This window comes from Argiope bruennichi, chromosome 7, assembly GCF_947563725.1.
Source record: "Argiope bruennichi chromosome 7, qqArgBrue1.1, whole genome shotgun sequence".
Taxonomy (NCBI): domain Eukaryota; kingdom Metazoa; phylum Arthropoda; class Arachnida; order Araneae; family Araneidae; genus Argiope; species Argiope bruennichi.
The window spans coordinates 72,270,285-72,296,814 of record NC_079157.1 but is presented as its reverse complement, the minus strand read 5'-3'; the positions used below and the strand labels follow the sequence as shown (position 1 = coordinate 72,296,814).

Here is a 26,530-nt window from a genome sequence, read left to right as displayed (position 1 = left end):
TATTTTTTTAAAACTTTTTCTTTTCTTATACAAGTGAATATCGTTCGAAAAGTTAAGAAGCGAATGAATTAAACATTTCCAGGCCCTTAAACTTTCCATTCCTAACATATTCCATGTAATATCAGCCTTTCAAAAAAAGTAAAATAAAATTAGATCAACAATAAATAAATAAATAAAGTTCGATTTCCTCTGAAGAAACAGCATACAATCTAACTAATCTTAGTTTAAAATCTTAACATGAAAAATAAAAAAAAGGATTCTATTTTCATCTTTCTCACACAACAAAATGCTTTTTGTCTGCATTACCAACAATGCCTTCGTTATGGCATTTTCATCAATTCCATTAACACTTTTACTATCAAAATATCCTTTATATTAAAAAACAGCGGCCAATTTTTTTTTAAATTTTTGCCGTTGACATATTCACAAAAAAAATGATTCAAGGTATAAAAGGTAAACTTCTGCCACGCCTAAAGTAAATATGTACTAAAACTACTAAACATAGTTTTCCCTTTTGCATTCTGAAAATAATAAAAAACAAATTCAAGAAAAGAGTAAATTTGTTTCATAAATTCCGTTCTTGACAAATAACTTTGAAGACATTTGAACTGAAAAAGCTCGATCATCAACTCCAAGAACAATGTTCTGGTATTAAAAATAAAAATGGAAGAATATGTTGCCGCTCTGTCATTCTGAAAGATGCAAATGTAACGAGATATTTGTCAGCCAGTATATATCTAAGGTCAGGAGTTTTTAAAAAGGCTCTTTCTTCTCTTGGCACATCACACACTTTCCTTGACTGTTTTGGGACACTTCAACATTTGACTGATTACTGGTTACTTACACCGTTTGTTAAAACTCTGTTTCTTGAATGGCTGCTGCAGTCCAAGAAGATTTTGCACGCTAAATATCACGTCTGAGGCAGTTACCCAACAGGCTATTCGCCATACAAGTCATTAACCTTTTCAAATCGAAGATATATATATATATATATATCTTAATTAATTTCCTAAATTTTATCTTAATTTAACTCATATTCATTTAATTCCAAAATATTCTCTTATTTCCTGATCCAATTCCCCTTTTTTATTTAATTAATGCTACACGAACTCTGTAAAACTGCTTTAATCCGCACTTTCACACGTTCCGAGTGAAGGGATAAAAATTTATCAAGCTAAGCAAATTCTTTTAAAAGATACCTATATTTCCCTTACCTAAATCGACACGTGTCAAAGAAATCCCTATCAGAACCTAATAGTATAAAATCACTAGGTAAAAATATTTCACGAATTTTCTCTCCTTGTATCGTGGACTGACGTATTTCGTCGCTTCTTGCTTGCACATAAATTATGGCTCCTGGGAAAACAAAGTTTAAAATTTTCAAAAGTGTCTTCTCTCTTCATCCAAGCTGGTACTCAAAAATATGTGTTTACATTATATATATATATATCTTAAATATTTCAATCATTCATGCAGAAAATTCACATAGCAGTCCCTTTTATGAATGCTTAATTCATAAAGGGGAAATAATAATGTGAATGGTGAGACATTCCTTCTCTAAAGAAATTTTTTCATGAAAGAATAGCGTCGTGAAACGTCAAATTAAGCAAAGATTAAGGTTTTGAAAAACGATAACTACTAATATCATTAAAATTTAATTACATTACTGCTACAAAAATCATATTCTGTATCTCAGCATTCATTCATTTCTACTGTTTTTCTTTCTTTCTTTTTTTTAAATAAAAAAAAAAGTCAAAGTATTAAAAAATCTAAAATTTCAGAAATTGTTAATTACGATGAAGAAGTAGCAGCGAATGGTCTGCAAAAAATCTGAATGATACCATTATGAAAATATATGAGCAAAATAAATATATTTTAGATATTTAATTATAAAAATGAAGATAAAAAAAGCATGTGATACAAGAGATCGTTATATGAGACAAGTGATAAGTTTAATAATAGGCTAATGGACTAGATTTAGTTATAGGTAATGAAAAACAAATTCCAATGCATCGCTGCTTGTGTTTTAAATATTGTACATAAAATTAAGCATTGGTAAAAATTGGGAATACTCTAGTTACATAATGGAATGCTCATGCGTAGATACATATCAGCTGCTCATACATAGAACACTTTACAAAAAGATTATTTTTACAGATTTTTTTTTACTTTTGACTAATTTTATCTTAAGAGGGTCCGAGAAAAACTTTTGAAAAAAAATTATTAATAATTTTAGAATTTTTTGCACTGATCAACCATTAACTAATAAGCAAAATTACAACATAAAAATTCTACAGAAAACTTTTTTAAATTTAATTTTTTAAAGAAAAAGTAGGATGATTTTAAATCGCTAAGACTCAAAATATTCTTGGTCAATTTTCAAATTTAAAAAATAGATGAGCTTTAATTTAAATTCAGCAATTTAAAAAATATTAATTCAATTAAAAAAATATTTGAATAAAAATTTCTAAAAATTCTACGATACTTTTTTTTAAAGTAAACATTTTTTTTTTTCAATTTTTTTGAATCAGAATTAAAGTAAAATGTTTTAAAAAAGATATTATCCAGATTTTATTCCTCGATCTTTATCGGTTCTTGAGTTATAACAATCTGAATACAAAAAATCTTTAAAAAAATACATCATGGAGAAAGACGCGTTACAAATTTGAACACCTTTCCAACAGACTATCTGAAGCTAGCCTCTGAAAAAATAGGCATCATTTTGGCATTTTTTTTTAAAAACAAAATTTGATGATTTTTGTGTTTTGGACCCCCTTAAAAAAAGCGCTTTATAAGTTCTTTCAGAGGAAAAAAAATGAGAAACAAAACATACTTTTCTTCATTACAGAGCTACGAGTTCAATGAAATAAATTACATTGGGTATTAACTAAATAAGCAACCAATTTTATACACATGTAAACGTAGAATACTACTAGTAATAATCGAATATTTTTTTTACCAACATTGAAACAAAGTTATTTAAAATTTTCTATATGTGTTGGAAAAATCTTATTGAAAGACTTTTATCGCATATCTTAAATTATTTCATTCCATTACACTTGGTAGTGAAAGAAAGAAAAGAAGATACTGCTGCTTTATTAATATATCAGTTCCTCAGAAAAAAGACTAAGAGTTTAAAGAAATAAATCTCGAATATAAAAATCATACTAATCATTAAATATATAAATAAAAGTTTGTTTCTTTTAGAGATTTTTCTGAACTCTTTCACTATGTTCAATTTTCTCACAAATACCTCCTCCCTACTCATTATGTTATTTTGTTAGTAGCGAAAAGTTTCTAGATTGCCGAACATTAGTGTGAATATCTAGGTAAAGTGAATAGAAACCATTAACTTCCTATTCACTTTCAGAAAAAGCCATTTCTAAGAAAAAATATTCCATTAAGAGATCCAGAAATCACTCTTAACTTTATGTCACTGACAACTTCTTTTTTTTCCCCATCTGTTTTCACAAAAATAGGTAATATTTTAAATCGGATGAGGTTTCTAAGATCCTCAGTTTTTTTATTATTATTATTATTGTGTATTGAGTGGATTCTTTATATAGCCAGACTACATGTTGTAAAATATATTTTTCGTTCAAATTTTCCAATTTAATATTTTTATTAATGCTGATCTTTTTACATTGCTCACGAGAGGGAATGAAAAATTTTAAAACTCTCGACAATTTTTTTTAAATTTAAGCTCTTCAAATAAAGGATAAAAATAGCTAATCCAATTCCATTTGTCTGATATCAGAACTATGGAAATCGAACAAAGATGATTTGACCAAGAAATCTATAAACTCCATGAGAATAGCATCTTTTTATATTTTCTGGTGAAAGAACAATACAGAGCATGTTTCTTTTTTTCATACTTACTTTTCTCTGCCAAAGCAATTTCTTGTTGATGCAAAATTTATTGGGAATTTATCCGTTGTGCATTCCAACTTAAAAACTGACAAAGCATATAACTTTATCAGATATGCCTTTGGTAATGCATAAGACAAGCAATAATTTATTCCCTTATATTTATTTTGCCTGCACTCTTATCATTTGTGCACTACTGGAAAAATTACACTAGCATTAACAATTTATTGTAAAAATAATTTCAATTAGGATATTTTCTTTATAAATAAAAAAAAGTCATAATTTTACTAATTTATGAATATCAGATACATATGAGCTTACTATGCTCTGCAAGACATGCGAAATATCTCTCTAATACTTCATTGATTAGTCCCTAAGAGAGATTATCAACCCTCTCTTAGGCATAAAAAGTAGGAACCTCAGGCAAGGCTTTGAAAGCCACGAGTACACAGATATTTATTTTAAACCATTATAGTAAAAAAACCTGCGAGTATGCTTGGAAATTTTTGGTCGACCATTAGAATGAAAAATTAGAAACAAATTTGCACTTTTAGAAATAAGATTACTTACCAACTTTCATTTATCTTAGTTATTCGTTTTTCTATTACAGTATTTACATGCATGTAAATATAAAGACCGACAGATGGTCACTTCATTGACGGATTTGATTCAAAATTTTGATATGGATGTATACTTAAGAAGCTAAATCTGTGTGCCAAATTTTACTAATGTAGCATTTTGAACTTATCATGTTCCTTTGTACTCGGATAAAAAGACAAAAACTTCATGGAAAGGGATTTTGTTTAAAATTTGAAAGAAATCTACAAATTTGATGCTAAGAAATTCCACCTCAAAGCTTTTATGTATTATCTTGTTCATAGATAGACATAATTCCAAACACGTTTCATTTGGAAAAAATTGGTCAAAATTTCGAGTTCGTATTTTTAGATGATTTCATTTATTTCTCTTTGAATAGTATGTACACAAAAAAGTAAAAAAGGAATTTTATTGGCATTAATTTATTTTTGGTATCTTTTAAAAAGAATGGCGAATGATCTAAAAGTAACTATGGAACATAATACAAATTTTGCTTCCATTTTTAGAAGCCTTCAATCATTCAATGTATTCAATTTTGGAAGTCCACTATGAACGAAATGCACAATTTCCGGCATATAGTTGAAAAAATTTTAAACTTCTACAAAAAAATTAATTGAAGTAAAAATATTTAAATCCACTAATGACGAGTCACTAAATCATGCTGAAATACTTAATTGACTCTACACTCTACAAACAAATAATCACATGCAGTAAAACACTGATTAACTGTTAAAAACCAACAATAGAGATTTTATTTCAATACATAAATTTATCTGTAAAAAAAGCATTTTTCCCCAAGTCTAAACAACCAAATTAGGTGAAAAAAATCAAATAAATGAAAAAGATATATTTTCTCCATTCTAAATTGAAATAACACCTTTTCTGCTGATCTTTGGTTACACATTTAAAGATCTGACATGGCAAAGGAAATGCAATCTATAATCAAACTTATCTAAGGTGATAAAATGGGAATTTTTTTTCTCCACCAGAAGGAAAATATAAGTACCTGAATAAAAAAAATAATAAATAAATTCATTTTCAGGCCCCTTATATAAGGACCATTAAATATAAGCAGTTATTAAGTACTTTTAATGATACTAAAAACCCTGTTTTAGAATTAATATGTTTAAACAAGTTAAATAGTTTCTTTTTTTATATGTAATTTTTTTGTGATTCTTAAATTAGTCATTATAATTGAATAAGAAAAATAATACTTCTAGAGACCATAAACCAAAATTGATTTTAAAAAAAATAATAAGACAGGAAATATAGAGATCACAAAGTGATGGATAGTAATTTTACAATTTTTACCTAGATAATTAATGCTGATTAATATATAATAGAATTCATTATCTCTTTAAATTAAATAATAATTTTAATTTATAAATTATTAAAGATTGTTTTATGTTTGTAAAATAAATTTTATATTTTTTCAAAAGCAATTTTTAATGTAATGAATATACACATAAAAAAAAGACACTAAGAACATCAAATGACTAACAAAATTTTTCATTGGTGTTTCATTTAATATATAAGTTACATTGCTCCAAATAAAAGCCCATTCACCCAGACAATTATTACCTTTGCATTCATGTATAAAAGTACATTTCAGCATTTAATTTATACTACAAACAAATTCATTCAATACAAGAAGTATGTAAAATTTAAAGATGAAAGTTCATTACAATAGCTTTCCTCTTCTGCACAATCTTTCATAACTACAAATACAAAGTAAATAATAATTTTATAAATTCATTAATAAAATTACTTTACTGTGCATACAATTTCACTTTACAAAATCAAAATTGCCATCAGTAAAATATAAGGGACGAGTAATTCTCATATTGGGAAGACAGTAAATAACATTGAAAACATCCCATAATTTGTACAAGAACCTTCAAAGGAACCTTTCTACTAAACTACATTCAAAGGATATAAATCCATAAATAAATGCAACTAATATATAATATAGAATTACTACTAAAATAAATATTTTACCATTAAGTAGAATACATTTAAAAAATAACACTAAATAATTTTAAAAGTAAAATATAAAAAATAATTTTATTAAATGCATCAATTATTTTTTTAATATTGCAATATATAAAAGCAGAAGAAACAGGATTCCAGTCAAAATAGCTTTTTTAAAGCATTTTAAATTATAATTGAAGTTCAAAGTCATCAGCTTTATTTTCTCAATATGGAAAGACGGGCACAATGAGTATCCAGTATGAATTTGCTGGATAAATTAGCAGATTCTCGCTTCCCTGGTGGATACAGTAATGATATGGGGTTGAATTATCTCCACTCTGATGATAGGACAAACTTATTGCAGAAGGAGGAGTGGGAGAGTGTATGCAATGGTTGCTGATGACTCTTACGATTTAAACCTTTATTTCTATGCGGCTATCAAGATAACAATCAGGGTGCCTAAGAAGGATAGGATAAAACTCATTTCTGATTATTAGTTGTATTTCATGCATTTTAGCAATAAACAATTTGGTAATCCTAAGAATATATTCTCTTTTTAATTCCATAATGCATCACAATGGCATACGATTAGTTATCCAAGTCCATATAAATGGCTTCAATGCTCATTTTTGAAATTGTAACATGTCTCAATTGACAACAGACAAAAATATTTTTTTTTAATAATCACTTTCATTTGAGCTATATTTTAAACATGATAATTCTCACACTAATTTAAAATCAAATTTTATGAAACATTTAGTCCAATATAATCAATAACTTTACAGTTGGACTAAAATTCAAAGTTACAATCCCAATAATGCTCTTCAGTTGCCTGTGAGATTTCAATCATAAGAAAATTTTACTCCAAACATTTTTCTTCTTCTCAAAATCAGGATCACACCTTAAAACCAAGCATTTTTGTACAAGTATATCCAGATAAATATATATTATGGATATACATATAATAGATGACTTTATATTGATGTTATATAAATGATATATTTTGAAGAGACCACAGTATAAATAAAAGCTGCTTTGACACAAATTTTAATCTTCAAACAAAAGCATAAAGCAAAAAATTTAAAAGCAGACAAAGAAAATTTAACATCCTAAAAAATTTTAGGACAATTTGCTGATTGTGCACATATGAGTAACACTATATTTATGTGAAAATAACGAAAAATAAATTTTTTAAGAACTTTTTTACTATCTTTATATTAAATGAGGGAACCAAGTATGGCTATAAATAGTTACTTAAATTGCCAAGCTAACGTATTAATACATCAAGAGATATAATCAATTATATCTCTTGAAGTATCTTTTATAATGAAAAGAATTAAAGAATCAATAACAAAGCAAAATAAATAGCCATTATAGAATGTGGAATCTTATTCAGTTAGTTTATCGTGCAAAATACAAATCTAACAATAAATGCTATATAAGGAAGCCTAAATAGAACTGGTGTATCAATAAAACTATCACTAATGCAAGACAAGTAAATGAAAAATGGAAAAAAAAAAAAAATCCATCCTATTAAAAATAATTAAGAATGGGATATAATTAAAACAGCAATTTATAATATCAGCTACTGAGTTTGGGATCACACTAGGTACAAATTTAATGAAAAATAGACCTAAAGCATGACATCTTTAAATATAAATAAAAACTTAAAATTGTATGAATTAAAATTTTCCAACAGCAGCTTAACAAACCACAGTAATATCTATCACATTATCTATCAATTTATTACATTGATTTTTAACAATTAAATTCAGAAAAGTGCAATTAAGTGATCACAAGTTTTTCCAATCAAGAGATATCAACGGAAAAAAAAATGTACACATTACATTTACGATTATAACAACAAAAACAAATTTCAACATTTCAATCCTCAAAAAACCAATTCAATTTTCATTCTTTTCAGTACTGATTTTCAAGAGGAAAACACCGGTGACAGTATATATATAATGCAACAATTTCAAATTGTAGCCTCATTCATATAATGATAACATGACTCAAAGACATATAAAAACCTGCATCCAATGATGCTCATATACAGTAAAAAAATGAGTATGAAACATTCATTTAATATATGATTAAAGACAATTAAACCATTGAAGCAAACATTGTTAGCTCATGCTAATTACTCTAAAATCCATTCTTTAACTGAATCTTACTTTTAAAATTATAAAGAGCATGCAAAGCAAATTTCCAGAGTTCTAAGCCACTTTTAGATACTACAACTGAATCCAAAATATTAACTATTTCTTTAATCAAAAGGGAAAAGAACCTTAATTATTATTAAAATAACCTTAATTATTATTTTAGGCTCCAAAGTTTGATTAAATCTTTTGTACTATTTACCATATTACAAAAAAAATGACAAAAAATTAATAATAATAATAATATGATGATCAAATGACATGTATTCCAAAGTAGTTTCAAACTGCTTGGTTTTAATTAACCTTTTAAGAAGTATTACAAATGATTTCAACTTTTAGAAAGCACATTTCAGCTTAAGATGAGAGAAATGCATAATCAAACATGGAAAGCTGATATGACAAATTCCAAGAGAAGCATTTTCAATGATACTATTGTAATACTAATGAGAAAGTGCTTGAAGGGTCATAATGATAATTGATTCTGGGAAACCTGTCATAATAACAAATCAGCATGAGAGAAATATTATTATTGGCAATGTATATATTGCATTTATTTCATAGCATAAATGAATACTAAAATGAAAATAAGGGCAATTTTACATGTACCTTATCAATGCTGAGGAAACCTTCAAAAGAAATGCAATTTTGAATAAATGTTCAATTATACTTGAACAAAAAAAGAATACTTTGATATTTTTTTTTATTTTTATTAAATATAAGATTGTTACAAGTTTGTATTTTTACAGAAATTTAAAGATAAAAATAAAAAAAAAATTTAAATCATAGTTATAATAGTCATCATTTTCAACAAAAAATAAAAACAATATGATGCACTAATGATTTAAATAATAGATGAATGTTAGCTAATAATGAATACTTCACTACAGAATGATAATCAACAAACAATATTAGTATTGGAATTAGATTCAATAAATATATGAAAACTCTTAATTTAAAATATTTAGTAATAAAAATTATTAAAATAAATTCTACAACAACTAAAACAGACAATGGATCTACTAAAATAAAACTTTTATTTCATGAATACAATACTAAAAACATTAAAAATGAAAACAACTGGATATGATATATGATAAATAACTAATATAACAGTTTCAAAATATTATCCATTTTGTACTGAAATAAAATTGTTCAAAAAGGCATGGAGAACTCTGAAATTTTGAATTGCATGCAAAACATAAAAGACGGTTGCTCATGATTTGCTCTTTCCATGCTTTTCTTTATGCTTTTTACTTTCTTTATCTTTCTTCGACTTGGACTTTTTCTCTTCCTTTTTCTCAGTCTTGGCATCAGAATCTCCATTTTTCTCTTCATCTTCATCCTCTTTCTCCAATTCATCATCAGCATCATATTTCTTGCGCTTAACTGAACGAGCACCTTTTTTGTCACCATCAGCTTTGTCTTTCTTGCTCTTCTCGATCTTCTGGGATAAAACATTGAATTTTATGTAACTATCGAAAATTTTCTAATTAAAGATGAAGTTATCACCTCAGTTACAAAAAAAAGGGGGGGGGGGATTAAAGATAAATCTTGCCTATTATTAAATTATTTAAAAAACAAATATTTTTAATTTATGACATTTTTAACATATACTATAAATACTTTTATACATTAAATTGACATTAATAAAAATGTGACTGAAAAAGAAGAAATATTAAAACTTTTTATTTAGATTTCAATTATAAAAATATATAAAAATAAATAAAACTATATAAAAATATTTTTTGTAAGCTTATGTAAACAAGTGATATATCTTGAATCAAATCTAATATATTTATGATCAATGGAATCTCCTTATTGGTATGTGGATTTTTGCAGAATCTCTACACAAAAGTCCTTCACATGTGCCCAAAATTAAGTAAACTAGCATCAGTTATCAAAACAGCTTATTTTTAAATACAAAAGAATTTTGGGTAGCTAAAATACTTTTGTTATTGGTGTCATTTATATTCATAATTAATATAAAATACCTTCTTTTGATTACAATTTTATAAGCAACAGGAAAAGGGAATCTTCAAATAATAAACTTAAATTCACCAAATTACATAAACATAAGAATTTTTTTAAAAATTTTAATTAGTTAATTTAACAATGCAATGTTCAATCTAAACTCAAAAGGGGAAAGTTTTTGTTTCAAATAAAAGCATAAAAAATTACTAAAAAGACAATAATTCAATGAAAAATTTCTTTCCATACAGTTACAAGCATATTTTATAAAAAAAAAAAACATGAAATTTCAATGTGGGGAGGTAATTTAATTAGCTATGCCAATAAAATCTTCAGGTTTAAAATTATAAATTATTAATTTTTTTTAACTTCATAGCTAGCTGATGTAACTCTGTACATACTTTACTAAGTCATACTTAAAATTGCAAATGTCAAAATGATGTAAAACTAACATTAAAAATTTTAAAAAGTAATAATCTTCAAATGGCTGTAAAAACATTTTCTACAGCTTATTATTAATAGTTCATAAAAATTGTTCTAAAAATATAAATTTTTATTTATTTAGTTGTATTAGAAAATGCAATTCCACACATTAGAATAATATGCATAGCAATATTCAGTTTTGCTACAGTAAATAACGTTAAACATTCAGAATAAAAAGGGAAGTTGAACCCTAAACACAAACACCTCCTCAGAAATCTCCCATTGTTTAAAGATAAAAACATGAAAGAAAAAGCACAGGTACTTTAACACAATTCAATCAATATTGAGACCAACAAACTAATATGATTATCCATTTATTCCATATTAATTACTGACATTTCCCATTATAGTCTTGGTCAACACTTTTAATTAGAATATTTATGAATCTTTCTAAATAAGATTTTAACACAAATATATTTAAATCAACCCTAAAGTAAAATTATTTTTCCTAAATTGAGATTTAAGCCAGGCATTCTTCAAGCATGGATTAAACAAACAAAAAAAAAAAAAAAAAAAAAAACGCAATTCACCAATATGGAAAAAAATTAGAGTCCATATAAAATTTATTAAATAACAATGAGCTGGAATATTTGCAGCTGTGGATCATCAAACGAAATAATAGCAGCAATTTTTGCAAAAAACATATGAAATATTTAATTAAAGAATAAAAATTTTAAAAATTGAAAATTTCCTTAATATTTTTAAAATTTGATTTTGTGAGGGGAGGAATATATAGGCACTTTGAAATATTTATGATTTCAGATAATCATTGGGTGAAAGACAAGATTTAAAAAAAAAAAAAAAAAAAAAAAAAAAGCTTGTAATAAGCAAGAAAATTTTCATACAACCAAAATTAGAAATATTTGAATACAGAATCCTTAAGTTCTATTATTACTATAGAGAAATTAAGGTATATATAACGCTAAAGGAAATAGATTTTAGTGAATTGCAATAAGTATTTACAAAGCTATAATAATTAGTAAGAACAATCTCAGATACTTACTGAATTTTCATCACTGGACTGATCATTTTCATCTTCATCAGCTGAAGCCTCTTTTTCAATTTTGGCTTTCTTACTTTTCTGTAAATATAGTAATTATACTAATTATACTTTAAAAAAATAAAATCATAAATGTACTTATAGTTATTAATAACTTACTATAATTAGCACTGAAAATTAAAGCTTCACAAGTTAAAATTATATTCACAAGAATCCTTCTTCATATTATAGTTATTGAAAAATATATGTTGCATAATAATATTTTAACAAAAGAGTTGAACCCATTTAAATAAATATTCCAACATTGCCAGATATTTTACATAAATGAATGTTTTTATAGTTAACCACAAAATAGCAAGTTACTAAAATTTTCAAGGGGGGGGAGGGTAATTTACAAAACTGAATCATCTGTCAATATTTATACAAAAAGATATAAAACCCAACATCAAATGTAACTATTGCCAGTCAAAATGAGTTTTTTATTGAAAGAAGCAAATAATAATGCCATTTAACTGTAGATGTTTATTTATAATGAGCAAAAAACACTGTACAGATTTTAGAAGAAAGTGACCAATTCATAGCCAATAAAAATATTTCAGATATAAATTAAAAGATTATTTTATCATCAGATTTATTAAAAATTTACCTTGGATTCTTTATGCTCACTCTTCCTTTTATGAGAACTTGAATCTTTCTCTTCTTTCTGTTGACAAAAGAATTTCTTATATTAGACACTACATTCAAATTAGTAGTAACCAATTATAAATTGACACAATTCAAATATTTCCTACCCAACAAAATGTAACAGTAATCATAGTTTCAATAAAATCTTACTTTTTGATTAATTAAAATCCGCATTTATTTTGCATCATTCCCAAGGCAGATAAATATTATTCAATTTAAACAATTAGATTCTTAGCAAAAACTTCACTTGGAATAAGGGGAAAAAATAGAAATCATTTATTTATATCATTTTCCAAGATTTAAAAAAACTGGAATAATTTGCAGCATTATCAATAAACTCTTAAAGTAAATACAAGTTGCTAAATGTATCGTTAAACATATATCAATATCTATTAGCTTATATACATGTTTATAACAGAAAATATCATTTAATTTTGCAGATTTCAATCAATTAACTAATAATTACCCTTTCACAAATTGTCCTATCAATTTAAATTCTATGAAAATTATACAACATTCTTAAGAAATGTCTACTCCAGTTAAATTAAATTAAATATTTCACCAATAATATTGGAATTCATTGAAAGTGACTCTTAAAATTAAACATATTTGATAGATATCTATTTATATTTTCATAAAAAAACATACGTTGGGTTTTTCATCAATTACCAGCTTTTCATCTTCATCACTAACAGCATCTTCTTGCGAATCAGGTTTTTCTACAGTCTTAATGGTCTACCAATAAAGAAATGGCAAAATTAATAACATCTAAAGACATAAAATATAAGAATTTTAAAAAGTCACCATAATCAAAATTTAGTTCAAATAAATAATTATTCATTACAAATATTATTCAATGTTCAAAATATAATGGATTAAATGTAATTCTTTAATAATTAACTACTATTAAAAGAGTCAACTTTCACAAATCCTCAGTTCTGTTTTATTAACTTCATCACAAAGTATTTAGTCTGTTATAACATTAATATGGCCATTTCATATACTAATTATAATATGCCTCTTTAGTAGCTAGTTACAAATGTTTCTTAAAAAATACCTTATACTTACCATGGAAAGAATTCTCAAAATGCTTAAAATTTTTAAATAAAAATATGATGCCAAGGATAACATTAAATTGCAATATAAAAATATATATTCCCATATGAAATTGTTAAACTTATTCTGCCTTTTTTTTCCAGCCTTGCATCCTGTTGTATTGGATGGTTATACTTCTGTTTTAAAATGTAGTCATATACAGCAACATGCAATAAAAAAGAAATGAAAATTTCTTTCTTTTAGTACTCTTTTGAAGTGCTTGTCCAAGATTAAATTATCTTTCAGTGCAATATTTTTCATTATACAAAATCTTTGAACTATATTGCAAACTAAATTATATAACATAAGATAGGTGATACCAGCACAAAGTTTCGTCTAAAGTTAAATAAGCTCAAAGACTGAATATTAAATATTCACATACACTGCTGAATTTGCATAAAAGGATCTATGACTTTTTTTACAATAATAATAATTTTATTTTAAAGAAAAACTGAAATTGCTATCACGAATATTATTTTCATATGACTTCTTGAGGCCAGAATTTTCTTTCTTTCTTTTTTCTTTAATTTCCCATTTTCTTTGTGCATCTTTGGGTGTTTTTATTGACTTTTTAAAATTAATTTTAAATGTGTATAATTTTAATATTAAATTAATAATATTTTTAAAATTTATAAATTAAATTCTAATATTTCTTTTTGCCTTAAATTTTAATATTTCTGTATCTGAACAATAACTTCAATTGTAAAACAAATGTCTTGGTTTTGACAAAAACATAAAAATGATCTGCGATCTTTTCAAACATTTTTTTTTTAAATTAACAGTTTATTTAGATAGATGTATCATTTCTGAAAATGTCAATATTGATGTAAAAGCACAGCACAACCAAAAATTTTGTAACTGATTTTATATATACAACAACAAATAAGATTTGACAAGGAATGGAAAGTCTAAATTTCCACCCGCACTAACTATATTTAATAATTTTATTTGTAATCTTATAACACTAAGAACTAAAGTATTCTGGAATAGACAACATCATAAAACTAATAGAAACATTCAGAAATGATCAGACTATGAAAAAAAAACAAAAAGAAAAATTGTACAATATTTTTTTTAAAAATCGCAGAAAAATGTGATTATATACTTTATGAGGAAATGAAAATGCTTTAACAATTCCAAGTTTTCAGAAATAAGAGAAACAAATTCATCAAGTTAAAGAAAGCCAGCTCTGTAATTAGAAGCAAGAATGCCAATTAAAGCATTTTTTTAACCAGTGAGAGAATATATTGCATTCCTACAAAAGTTAATAAAACTTATCAAACAAAGAATCTTATTAAATGAACGGCTTTCAAATTTGTTACATTTAATATTAGAGCAAAGAAAGCATTTTCTTTTATCATGGTAAAACACATCTTAACAGCAATAACAAACATGGTTAACAATGAAAATAACATGACTCTACGACTTAAAAAAGCAATGATATTGTTTCATATTTTTTTTTTAACCTTAAAATGGTGCAAAAATAATTTTTGTGTGGTAATATGCTTTGAGATTATGGCAAAAAAAATTTAATATTCTGTTATTCTGTTTTTATTTTTTAATTAAACTTCTAATTAAAATTTTGAAAAATTCATTCTTATTGGATCTCCAATACCCAAAAACATAACTCTAAATTTCATGCTCCTATGTCAATGGTTTATACTGTGTATTTCTCTGTCAATCAGAAAAGCTTTATATGTAAAAAGAAATTTCATTAAAAATGCAAATTTTAATAAAAAAATTTTTAAAAAGCAGAAATTGCTATAAATTTGAATCTAAAAGAATCAAAGTTTTGAAAAACTTTTTTTCATCATTTTTAAAAAGATTTTGAGAACCAGTTATAGCTCTCCCCCCCCCCCCTCTTTTCCTTTTCCTTTCCATTTTCAGCTAAAATTTGGTGACATCGGTCCAATAAATAGCAATTTTCAAATGAATAAAGACATTCAAAACAAATAAACAAAAGCTTCTGCAAAAGAAATCACAATAATTGAAAATTTGTGGATTCAAGTTAAAATCTCATCATATTAGATATTATGCAATCAATTACAATAATCACATACCAGAATTCAATATAGTAATATCCCTTAAATAAGTAGTTCAAGGGATTGTTTCAAAATGATATATTAATGAGAAGGATGATCGAAACTGTAACATATTATAAAGACACTTCACTAAAAGTGTTTTTAGAGCAGCTTCTTCCATGTTTAATAGATCTCTTTTGTGAATCAAGTACATTTGCAACAATCTTTTTTTCCATTGATCAGACCAATCTGTGTATTCTTTAATAACACATAAAAGATTACTAGATATAACTTAGATAAATTCTATAATATCTAACACACTAAAATAGTTCAAATTTTTTTTTGAGTTACAAGTATGGCATAATACATATATTGTACTTATCCTTTTGGAAACTATATCAGTATTTCAATAAACAGCAATATATAATGTTGAAGAAAAAGGGAGCAGAAAAAAAAGACTCTTTAAGTGTTTAATGTGTGTTGAAACCTCTGGATCTCCTCATTAAGTGTTCTTTTGTCAAAACTTCTCCTTATTCTTCTGTTTTGTTGATTTGTTTATTAGCTATGTTTTCAAATTATTCAATGTGTGGAGAAACAAAACAAAAAGCTATCTTCACATTTCTTGAGAAAAGTAAGCACTTTTTAAAGTCCTTTTTCCAAAATTAAGAAATTGTAAGGCCTTTAAAAACGGCTTTCAAATTCAAGTATTTTCATGGTGCTATGCACCCTGCTTGTTTTTAAAGCAACAATAAAAGTTTTCATGACAGATCTTCGATTCCAAAAAAGGCAAATTCTTTTATGAAAATCAATTTATATATTATAAAGACAACTGCTTTCAAGTATGTTTACAGTTATAAAATTAGTCATTTAAAAAAAAATATTGAAATGTTTTTTATTTGCTAAAAAAGAACAGTTATTTCTAGCATAGCTATGGATTACAATTTTAATAGGTGTTTGACAATTGCATAAAAACTCAATGATACTAAAAATTAATAATTTACCTATAATAAAAATAACAAAGCAAATTCAAAATCTACTTACCACATGACCTGTTCCAGGTTTAGCAGTTGGGTTATTTTCAATTTCCCACAAGCCTTCATTAAAAAATTTTCGCTTTTGTTGTTTCCCATATTTTTCCTTATATTGCTCATATGGATATAGATCCTTAGCAGCTAAAACAGCTCTGAAAAAATAATCTTTGTTTAAATAACAGAACAGCAATTTGAAAATTATACCAAATAAATGCCACTAGTCTTACTGTTAAAAAAAAATTCTAAAATATAGGTGGACAAAATACTTGATTATTAGCTATTATCTTTTTCTATGTAGAACATAGATTAGTTTGGTTTTTCGGGGGGTTTTCCCCCCCATAAATAGAATTAAACTTTTATTAGTTATTTGATAATTGGTGAGATTTCCTAATTTTCTAAGTTCATTTTTAATGAAAATTAAAAATCAATCCCCTAAATAATATATATTTTTAAATTTTAGAGTTAATATCAGATTAAAGAATAATAATTTCAAGCACAGTATTGTTTTAATTGTATCAATTAAAATGAATAAAAAGTTAATCAAATTCTAATTTTTTTTTTAAAATTACATTTTTTAATATAAATGTGATAAAATAATACATTCTTAGAGGTGTTTTTTTTTTCTAGTTATAAATTGGTGCTTTGATCCTTTCTGCCAGCAAACATTCTAAGAATCAAATTTAAATAATATCTTTGCATGTTTTAGAAAATTATAAATCTGTCATGTACATTCTCAATAAAATTACTACAATTTGTAAACTTTGGTTTGTTTCATCAATCATCATGATGTCCCACAATGTCATTAGTAAACTGGCAAATAAAACAACATTCTGCAGAGCAACCCTATAAATTTATTCATTCTGGTATTTTTTTTTTTTTTTTGCTTGCAATACATAGGTAAGAAAAATACAAAATTTGCAAATAAATATTATAAATCTTATAAACATATGGATTAAGTCAAATTCTTTTCTAAAATATATTGATTTTCTTTAGCCCTTAATCTTTAAGTACAATCAGGAAATGCAGTTAAGCAACAATTATTTTCAAATAAGCAATTTTCTCTCATTAATTATTTCAAGCATATCTAAACAAATATTTTTGGTTTGTGGTACTTATATTTAAATTTCATTATTTTTTCCATTCATTTATGTATATATATATAAAACCCCTGATTTTATTAATGTAGCAATTCAGTATTATAGAAGATCAATTTCTGATGATATTACAAATACAGATGCTCTTTCTAAAAAAACAAAAGCTCAATGTTTTGCTTAATATTGCACTATAAAAACTCTGTTGCTTAAATATGGTTTTTTTTTAAACTCATTAGTTGTTTATATATTAACTTTTAGGAATTATGGGAAATTAAAAACATTTTTGCATTTGATATACTAAATGTGACTTTATATATGCACTCAACAATTGGTCTACAAACTGTTATCTATAACAATATTCCTCGTATTTTTTTATAAATAAAGCAATCAAAAGATTAAAAGAATTAAAATGTCAGGAAATGTTTTAACTACTTCTTGATTTGATTAAAAACAATAAAACATGATTTCAAAACTGTTGACAATCACAAATGTTTTTACTTGATGAAATGAAATAGTTAATTTAAAAATTAATTACAAATAAGAAAGAAATATATAAATTGCATCATACAAATTTTAAAAAAATTACTTTATTAGAGAACCATAATAATTACTGACTTCATTTTATGAACAGCAGAAGAGACACAAGAAAGAACACAATTGCTAATTACTAATAAAAATGTGGCAAATTTATGAGAAAATATTATCAAGATGTGAATAGATCATTTATATCTTCAATTCCAATAAGATGAACGTAGATAGAAAAAATTAATATTTATATGTAAATGATTCAGAAATAAGTTGACTTATGTGTAGCTTGAAAATAATTAATCATGAACATTATAAGTTAAAATAATCATGCAAATAAAAAATATTTGGTTTTCAGGTAAATATTTATTCAAGAGAAATGGGGAATAGAAACTATATTGAAATTCTTATATTTAAAAAAAAAATAATTAAAACTTGGTTAAAACAAATTATTCTTTTTTTTTTATTCTTAATGAATTAAAATTTTTTTAGAATTAAATAGTTAAGAATTAATAGGAAAGATTTTTAACCCTAAAAAATAAACACACGAAAAAAAAAGGCATGAGGGAGGAAAAAACTTACGTTTCATAGGTTCCAAAAAACAATATGGGATATTTATTTTTGGGGACTTTTTTTCCCGGGGGAGCTTCAGGTTCAACCTGTAAAAGAAAAACAAGACATAAATGATAAATTCATGGAATAATTTAACAAAAGCATACACTGTTAAAGTTTACTATTTTGTAAATAATGGACATTTTTTGTCACTTTTATGCATCAAATCTCAATATTTTAGTGTTTTTTTAATAAAAGCTTAAATAATTTTAATAAAAGGAAGTAATATATATATTTTTCAAATTATTTTATATTTTAATATTTTTAAAGTTGTTATTCTTAATTTCAAGATAGAAAGAAAAGATACAATATTACTGACAAATTATATATGAACTAATGGATTTAACTTATAATTCAATAATTATATTTAAAAATTAGAAATATTACACAAAACTCAGTTTTTTTAAGCAATTTTCTCCTAGGAAAATTTCAACAAAATCATATAATATTTCTATGCATAACAGAATTCATTAAACATTTAATTTGAAAAATTAAAGCAGGATAAATATTTTAATAACATTCAAAATTAAAAATGCTTTTTTTTTAGTATTAAGATTGTAAAACATTACTAAGTTATCATAATCATAGTAACAATATTTTGATGGCTTATAACATATCAAAAAGTACTTTTTAAATAATTAATTAGGTTTTAATTATAAGTCAAAAAGAAAAATTGGGGTTGAGAGTGATAACTTCTGAAGATGTAGCCAGCAAGTAATTTTATACTATCTCTAAATCTTTAAAACCTTCTTAGGATAGATTCTTCGAAGGATTTTAAGATACCTATCCTTAAATACTTATATATCTTAAAATCCTTCTGTTAAAAGAAAAATTACTGATATGGCAATTTCTTTTACAATATTTTTTTAAATGTTCATAAACATAATTTACAACAATAATGCCTATTATTATAATGAATTACACAGTTAGTCATTAATATGCAATTTATTCTAGAATGTATAGAACTGAAGCAATGAGAAATAAGTAAAATATTTCTAAATATACAATAAAATTTTTCTAATATCACTTAATAATTAAGAAAAACTTACAAACCATTTTAAAATATTTGATAAGGGTTCTTTTATTTGAGCATTTAGAAAATTAAAAACATTACATATATAAAATATGGGTAATGAAAAAGTTTAACAACTTTTTATCAACAGAATAGTGATATAAATGATCAAAACAAATAATAAGGGAACATAGAAATTTGATATAAAAACATTAATATAATGACAGTCAAAAGCAAAAATTTTAGAAATTTTTCTAACTTTAATTTATTTTAGTTTAGAAAATAATGTAATTATTGGGGGACAGGCTACAATGCATGCAAATAAATTAGTTCAAAAATTGCCAGGTTTGAAAACTAGATAGTGAATGTTTGTTTTCTCTAAAAGAAATACTAAAACTTGAGCTACAGGCTTAAAATTACTATTACAAATGAGAATGTTTGACATTTCAAATGTATTAAAATTTTAAAAAATAAAGTTTAGAAAAAGTTTAAAATATTTCCAAATCCCCTTTTCAATTCTTTAATTTTAATATTCTAAAATGAATATTAATAATGCAAGGTTTATAAAGAATAAATACTTAAGACATGAGCAATTTGTGTGCAAAATCTGATAAGATTAGGGACAGATCAGAAAATACTTTAAAGAAATCCAGCAGTATCTCCCCATTCCTGAACAAAACAAAATATATAATAAGTATGGAAAAAATATTAATTTTAAATTTGAGTTTTTCATTGTAGTTAATTTAAAAATTTATCTTAATACTTCCATCAAACTATACAATATTTTATAAAATGAAACGAATGAAATTCAGGTGCATCTTTATTGACAGAGTGAAAAGAATTCTGAGAGGAATGCATACATTCTAATTTTTTATGCACTTTCTAAAACTAACTTAACCAAATACTTTATTAGATTAACTAGTATGAGTTATTCTAAAAACATAATAAAAAGTATTCAAAAAAATTTCTTTTGAAAGAACAGATTTCATTAGATTGCTTTGATAATAATCAAAATAAACAATATCAACAAATTAAAGGAAGAAATAAATAGTCAAATAAAAATTTATTCAAAAGTAATCAATTTTTCTTTCAGATATTAAATTAAAAGTTGAGATTTGTGCTATATATGAAACTTCTACTTAAAGAGTTTTGGCTTTTATCTTTCCCTTAAAAAGATTTGGTTGTATCTTTAGTTCTACTTATCAATAAAAGCTAGAAAATTGCAATTTCTAACAATGAATTTTTGCATGTTATCAAGTTTAAAATAATAAAACAAATTATGAGTTGTTGCCGCATTAATTACATGTTTGTCTCATGGTATTTTTTTAGTAGGGCATAGAATTTTCTGTACAAAATAAACAAGAAAAAAAGATCTAACCTTAATCTGTTGGCAATAACTAAAATACACCCACCCACCCTCCCAATAGAACAATTCTGGCGAAGATAAAGCATTCATTTTCTATTAAGTATAAAACATGGTTAAAACCTTTAACATTCCAAGTCATTATTTTTGCTAAAAAATAATAAACATGTTAAAAATACTTTATGCTTAAAATTATTCGAAATTGATAATAGCTTCTAGATTAATTAATTAAAATTACTCATTTGCATCCAGAACATTTTTATCTGGGTTTCACAAATCCCATGCAAATGAAAAGCAAAAATGCATATTAAGGTAAATTAGTTTCAATGATGCCGAATGTCACTGCAGGCTCAGAAAGAAATCATCATTATTCAAGAAAGAGACCATCATTACTTATTTTTCCACACAGTTTCATGATTTTAAAAGCATGTAATTTTACAATAAAAATTAATTTTCAGTCTGGAATTCTATATAACTAATAAAAAATCATTGCCTCAGAAATTCAGCCTATATTTGGAATTTGAATTTATGATAAGAAAGTTGTACAAATCCTATTCAAAATACAATTTGAAGCTATCGTATTTTTATCATTGAATCCACAGCTATAAACTTATCCTTTCTACACATTTATGCCATCATTAGTTTTCTACACTATTTTTTTTTTCATATATTATTTAAATTCAATATTTCTTGCAATAAAGAACTAAGAAAAACCTTCATAAAAAGATAATAAATTAAAGTTATTTAAAATGATTTACTGAGATAAAATCAAATTCAAAATTACTTATCCACTACAGTATTGGGGTTCCCAAACTATGGTCAGAACCTATCACTGTGCAAAAAAATCAATGTTTTTATGGGTTCATATATATATATATATATATATATTGACAATTTGCTAAAATGTAATTTAGCTTAAAATCTTTAACAATTCATATACTAAAAAAATTGAATTTATATTCAATTTGTAATGAGTGGATTTTATGTTTAAAAATTTGGAGCTCCTACTATAGAAATCCTAACTACTCCATAGATTTTCTTGGAAGTTTGTTCCTAAATTCAAGGAACAAATTTTCTATAAACTCTAATGATAATAAAAAAATTCATAACTCGATTCTCAGGCTATGCAGTGGTGCCTTTCGTACATTTCCTGTCAAAAGCCTATATATAGGAGTTGTGAGCCCTGTCTTGATCATAGAAGCAAAATGCTAACTCTCCATTACTATTTTAAAATTTTATCTCTTCTGTCACATCCGTTTTTTAATTACAAGCAAAATCGATTCACACCACTCAAAAAATGCCAGACCATCTGACATACCTTCATTCTTTAAAAGACAAACATTCTAAACAGTTCAAACATAGATAATATCCTTATTGTACCAAATGTAATTTATTTCACTCCATGGAGATCACATGGATTAAAATACTTAAACCCATTTAAAATTTTTGATAAATCCAATACAGCCCCTGCAATTTATCACCCACTTTTTGTTCATCTACATGAAGCATATAAACATTTCACTCCAATATTTACAGGCGATTCTTCCTTCTTCATTTGCTTGTATTTTTATCAATTCTACCATCTTATTTCACCTTTCATGTTCTATTTTTACAATAGAAATCACTACCATCCTTACATTTCAAATAGTCCTACTGATAATTATATAATTTATTCAGACTCAAAAAGTGTCTTGGAATCATTGACATCACTCTACCGTTTCTCTCATCCATTGACTTTTAATATTCATGAACTACATGATAATCTCACTTTCAAGGGTTCAAAGTTCTCCTCCGCTGGGTTCCTTCACATATTGGTATACCAGAAAATGAATTAGTAGTTAATCTAGCGAAATCTGCTACCAGTATATTAAATTTTCCTATTCTATTAAATGATATATAATACCATGTTAAATCCAGTCTGCATTTACAATGGCAAAGCCAGTCAAATCTTCAAGAAGCAATAAATTTAAAACAATTAAGCACCTAATCGACTGTTGGCCGTGTTTGCCCTAGTAGAAAACTTGTCATGACTCTTACCAGATTAAGATTTGGCCCCACACCTAAACATCTGCTGATGGAGGAACCTGCACCCCGATGTATATGTATGTCAGTGTCCTATGATGGTTCTTCATATTTTAACAGAATGTCCACAATTTAATAATCAAAACATTTACTGCTTTCATTCTTTAAATTAAACTTAATTACTTTCACACCAAATTAAAAGGCATTCTTCATAAAGTTCCCCATCCCTATCTTTTTAAAAACGATCGGCTATTACTTTTTGAAAGGATTATTAAATAACTTTAAGATTGTGTTTTGCCATGCAATTACTTTTACAGGTTGACAAGTTCCGGAAAATGATGCAATTTAGAAACGAACTTTTTAAATAAGATTAACTATCACCATATGCTGAGCACAGTTTAATCATAAATGGTTCTTATGCCAATAAACTTCATCACACTACCACCTAAATTCTAAGATGCCCCCCCCCACTAAAAAGTTAAATAGAGGTTTGGGAGGGCTCTTAAATAGCTAATTTTTATTGATCAAAAACTATATTTAAAGGTACATAAAATATAATTTTATCTTTGATATTTTTCTTTTGAATAAAAAATTATTACTTACTTGAAATCACTTTATTACTTTGGAATCATTATTCACAATGTTTAATTAAAGTTAGAATTAGTCTTTAAAAAGTATTAATACATGGAACAAAGTAGTTTCGGACAGTTTTAAAATTCTATATAGTATTCTCATTGGAATTATAAATACAACAGCAGCTGAGAATATTTCACTTTTTAAAATATTTTATATTAAAATAATTCTATAATAAAAACATAATACTTATATACTTTTTAAAGATGTATTTATTAATGTGTACACAACAATTCTGTCGAATTAACTTTAAATATATTTTTACTTTCTGGCATATAACACATCATTTAGTACCAAAAACTGACTAAATGCATGCAAATTATATCTTTCCTTATATAACAATTATTTGTTACATTACCGCTACTTTAATTTCATAAAAAATACTGAGATAATAAATAAAATATATATACACAAAAATTATGCTTAGGGAAGATTTTCTTTTATCTTGAACACACCAAATTTATCAACTAGTTAAAAAATAATTTTTATTCAACAAAAATATAACATTATAAATATACATAAATCATCAGCTTGACAAGCATAATATAAGCAAAAAAAAAAAAAAAAAAAAAACCTATTAGAATTGCTTTTTAGGTTCACATTAATAAATGTTTAGATGGGATGGCAAATTAACTCTTGTTCATAAATAATGAATTCTATAGCAAATGATATTTTTATATCTTCTAAATACTAATATTATGATAGCAACATTATTTGCTACACCACTCATGCAAATCTGAGTTGTGTGTGTGTGTGTGTGTTTTCCCAAAAGTAGTCAGATTTTTAGTGTATTTTATACAGAAAAATAAAAATTTCTTTCACTTTCTCAGAATTTCTTTAAAATGACATATTTTGCAATCATATAAATTTCTAAATTTCCAAATTTGATTTTTTTTTTTTTTTTTCCTAAACAGAAGGCATTCTGCATGAATAAATAAAAAAATTTAACTCAAATATTAATTGAATTAAAACATAAATTGTATTAAATATAAGCTTTATTTTATTTTTATGTAATAAAAAAGGGAGAAAATGTAAATATTTACTAAAGACGGGGGGATGATAAAAAACATATGAATAAAAATATATGATAAAATTTAAATTGGTAATGTTTGATAACAATTCCTTTGGATGATGGAAGAATGTTAGACCATTAGTAAACAAATCAAAGCTCAGTAAGATAAAATAACATCAAATAAATGGTGTTTCAAATCAAATTATAATTTAAAAAAACTGCCAATGAAATACTTTTCATATCAATTCCATACTTCACAATTTCTATCGCTGATTTAACATTAAATATTTAACATTAATAAAGACTGATGGAGCAATCATAAAATATTTTGTCATTTTAAAATGTACTTTTGACAAACAGACTCAAGCTGAATATAAAGTTGCATACTGAATATACAGTTGTTTATTTGCTCAAGAAAGATTAAAGAAATTTGTTAAAAATGGATTTTTCATTAAAATAATTGTTTAACAAATATGTCTTCAATTTGAAATATATGAAACTACATAAAAAAACGTAATTATGGATGTCAATTGCATATTTATAAACAAAGTTAAAATTAATTTAAACCCAAAAAAAAAGACAAAACCTCTATAATTAATAGTAACCGCCTTTTAACAGCTGCATATTAGAAAAAAAAAATTATGAGATACTTAGAAACAACAATGTAAACACAAGTTAAAAATGCAATCTAAAAGATAAAACCCACAAAACGGCAGTTAAAAAAAAACATGTAACTAATAAAATAAAATACACAAAAATTTTTGGAATGAAAAAAACCGGTAAAATTAAGCTATATTTACCCTTGCTGGCCAAGGCGGATATCCCCTAACTTTAGCAAATACAAGATCTCCTGACTTGTACGACGTCTTTTTACTACCCATCGTCCACAATAATATAATTTAAAAACAATAAAAGTTTGAAATTTTTTTTAAATCGCACAAAAATTGTAGAATGAAAATCAAAACAACTTGGATATAATGTTAAAAATTTACGTATCTGTCGCCAACGACAACACAGACGCTAAAGAGGGCGCAGTTCAAATTTCGCTTCAGTAGAGTATTGCCAGATCTATTTTTTAAAAAAACTCGGTACTATTTCCTCTCCCCCCCCCCTTTTTGCCATATTTAAATTCAGGTTAAATTAATTTCAAAGAACCTGGTGTGTAACCGTTAATAGTTTGCCTCGAAGAATTGGCTTTTAACTAATTTGTTTCATAAAAATGCAATTTATTATCTAAATAAAAGGTCAAACTCTAGAAAAGTCAGAATTGTGCTCAGAAACAGAATCTGATAAATTGCGCAAAAGCTTTAATATTCCTCCACATTTTCAAAATTTGCTATGTTTGAATTTTTAAGATCGAGTCAGTAATTTTTTCTTA

General features: G+C 25.2%; 1 protein-coding gene across 2 annotated transcripts; it reads right to left on the bottom strand.

Moving 5' to 3' along the window:
- Positions 1–5,957: 5,957 nt before the first annotated feature.
- LOC129976254 (hepatoma-derived growth factor-related protein 3-like) lies at positions 5,958–26,197 on the bottom strand. 2 transcript variants are annotated; one of them, XM_056089733.1, is made up of 7 exons: positions 25,953–26,197; positions 19,081–19,157; positions 16,890–17,031; positions 13,381–13,467; positions 12,695–12,751; positions 12,052–12,129; positions 5,958–10,041 (listed from the first exon to the last, which is right to left on the bottom strand). In XM_056089733.1, the coding sequence occupies exons 1-7, from the start codon at positions 26,031–26,033 to the stop codon at positions 9,811–9,813; spliced, it is 753 nt and encodes a 250-aa protein (XP_055945708.1). In that variant the 5' UTR covers positions 26,034–26,197; the 3' UTR covers positions 5,958–9,810. The 2 variants fall into 2 exon arrangements, with proteins under 2 accessions (XP_055945708.1, XP_055945709.1); XM_056089734.1 differs by having other exon boundaries at positions 13,402–13,467.
- Between the last annotated feature and the right edge of the window lie 333 nt (positions 26,198–26,530).

Bases quoted from the DNA above. Each gene is read 5' to 3' on its own strand.
- LOC129976254 (XM_056089733.1), bottom strand. From the start codon at position 26,033: ATGGGTAGTAAAAAGACGTCGTACAAGTCAGGAGATCTTGTATTTGCT. The intron at 12,130-12,694 runs GTAAATTTTTAA...CTATATTTACAG, and splicing joins GTGAGCATAAAGAATCCAAG to AAAAGTAAGAAAGCCAAAAT. The intron at 10,042-12,051 runs GTAAGTATCTGA...GTTTTATCCCAG, and splicing joins AGTCCAGTGATGAAAATTCA to AAGATCGAGAAGAGCAAGAA.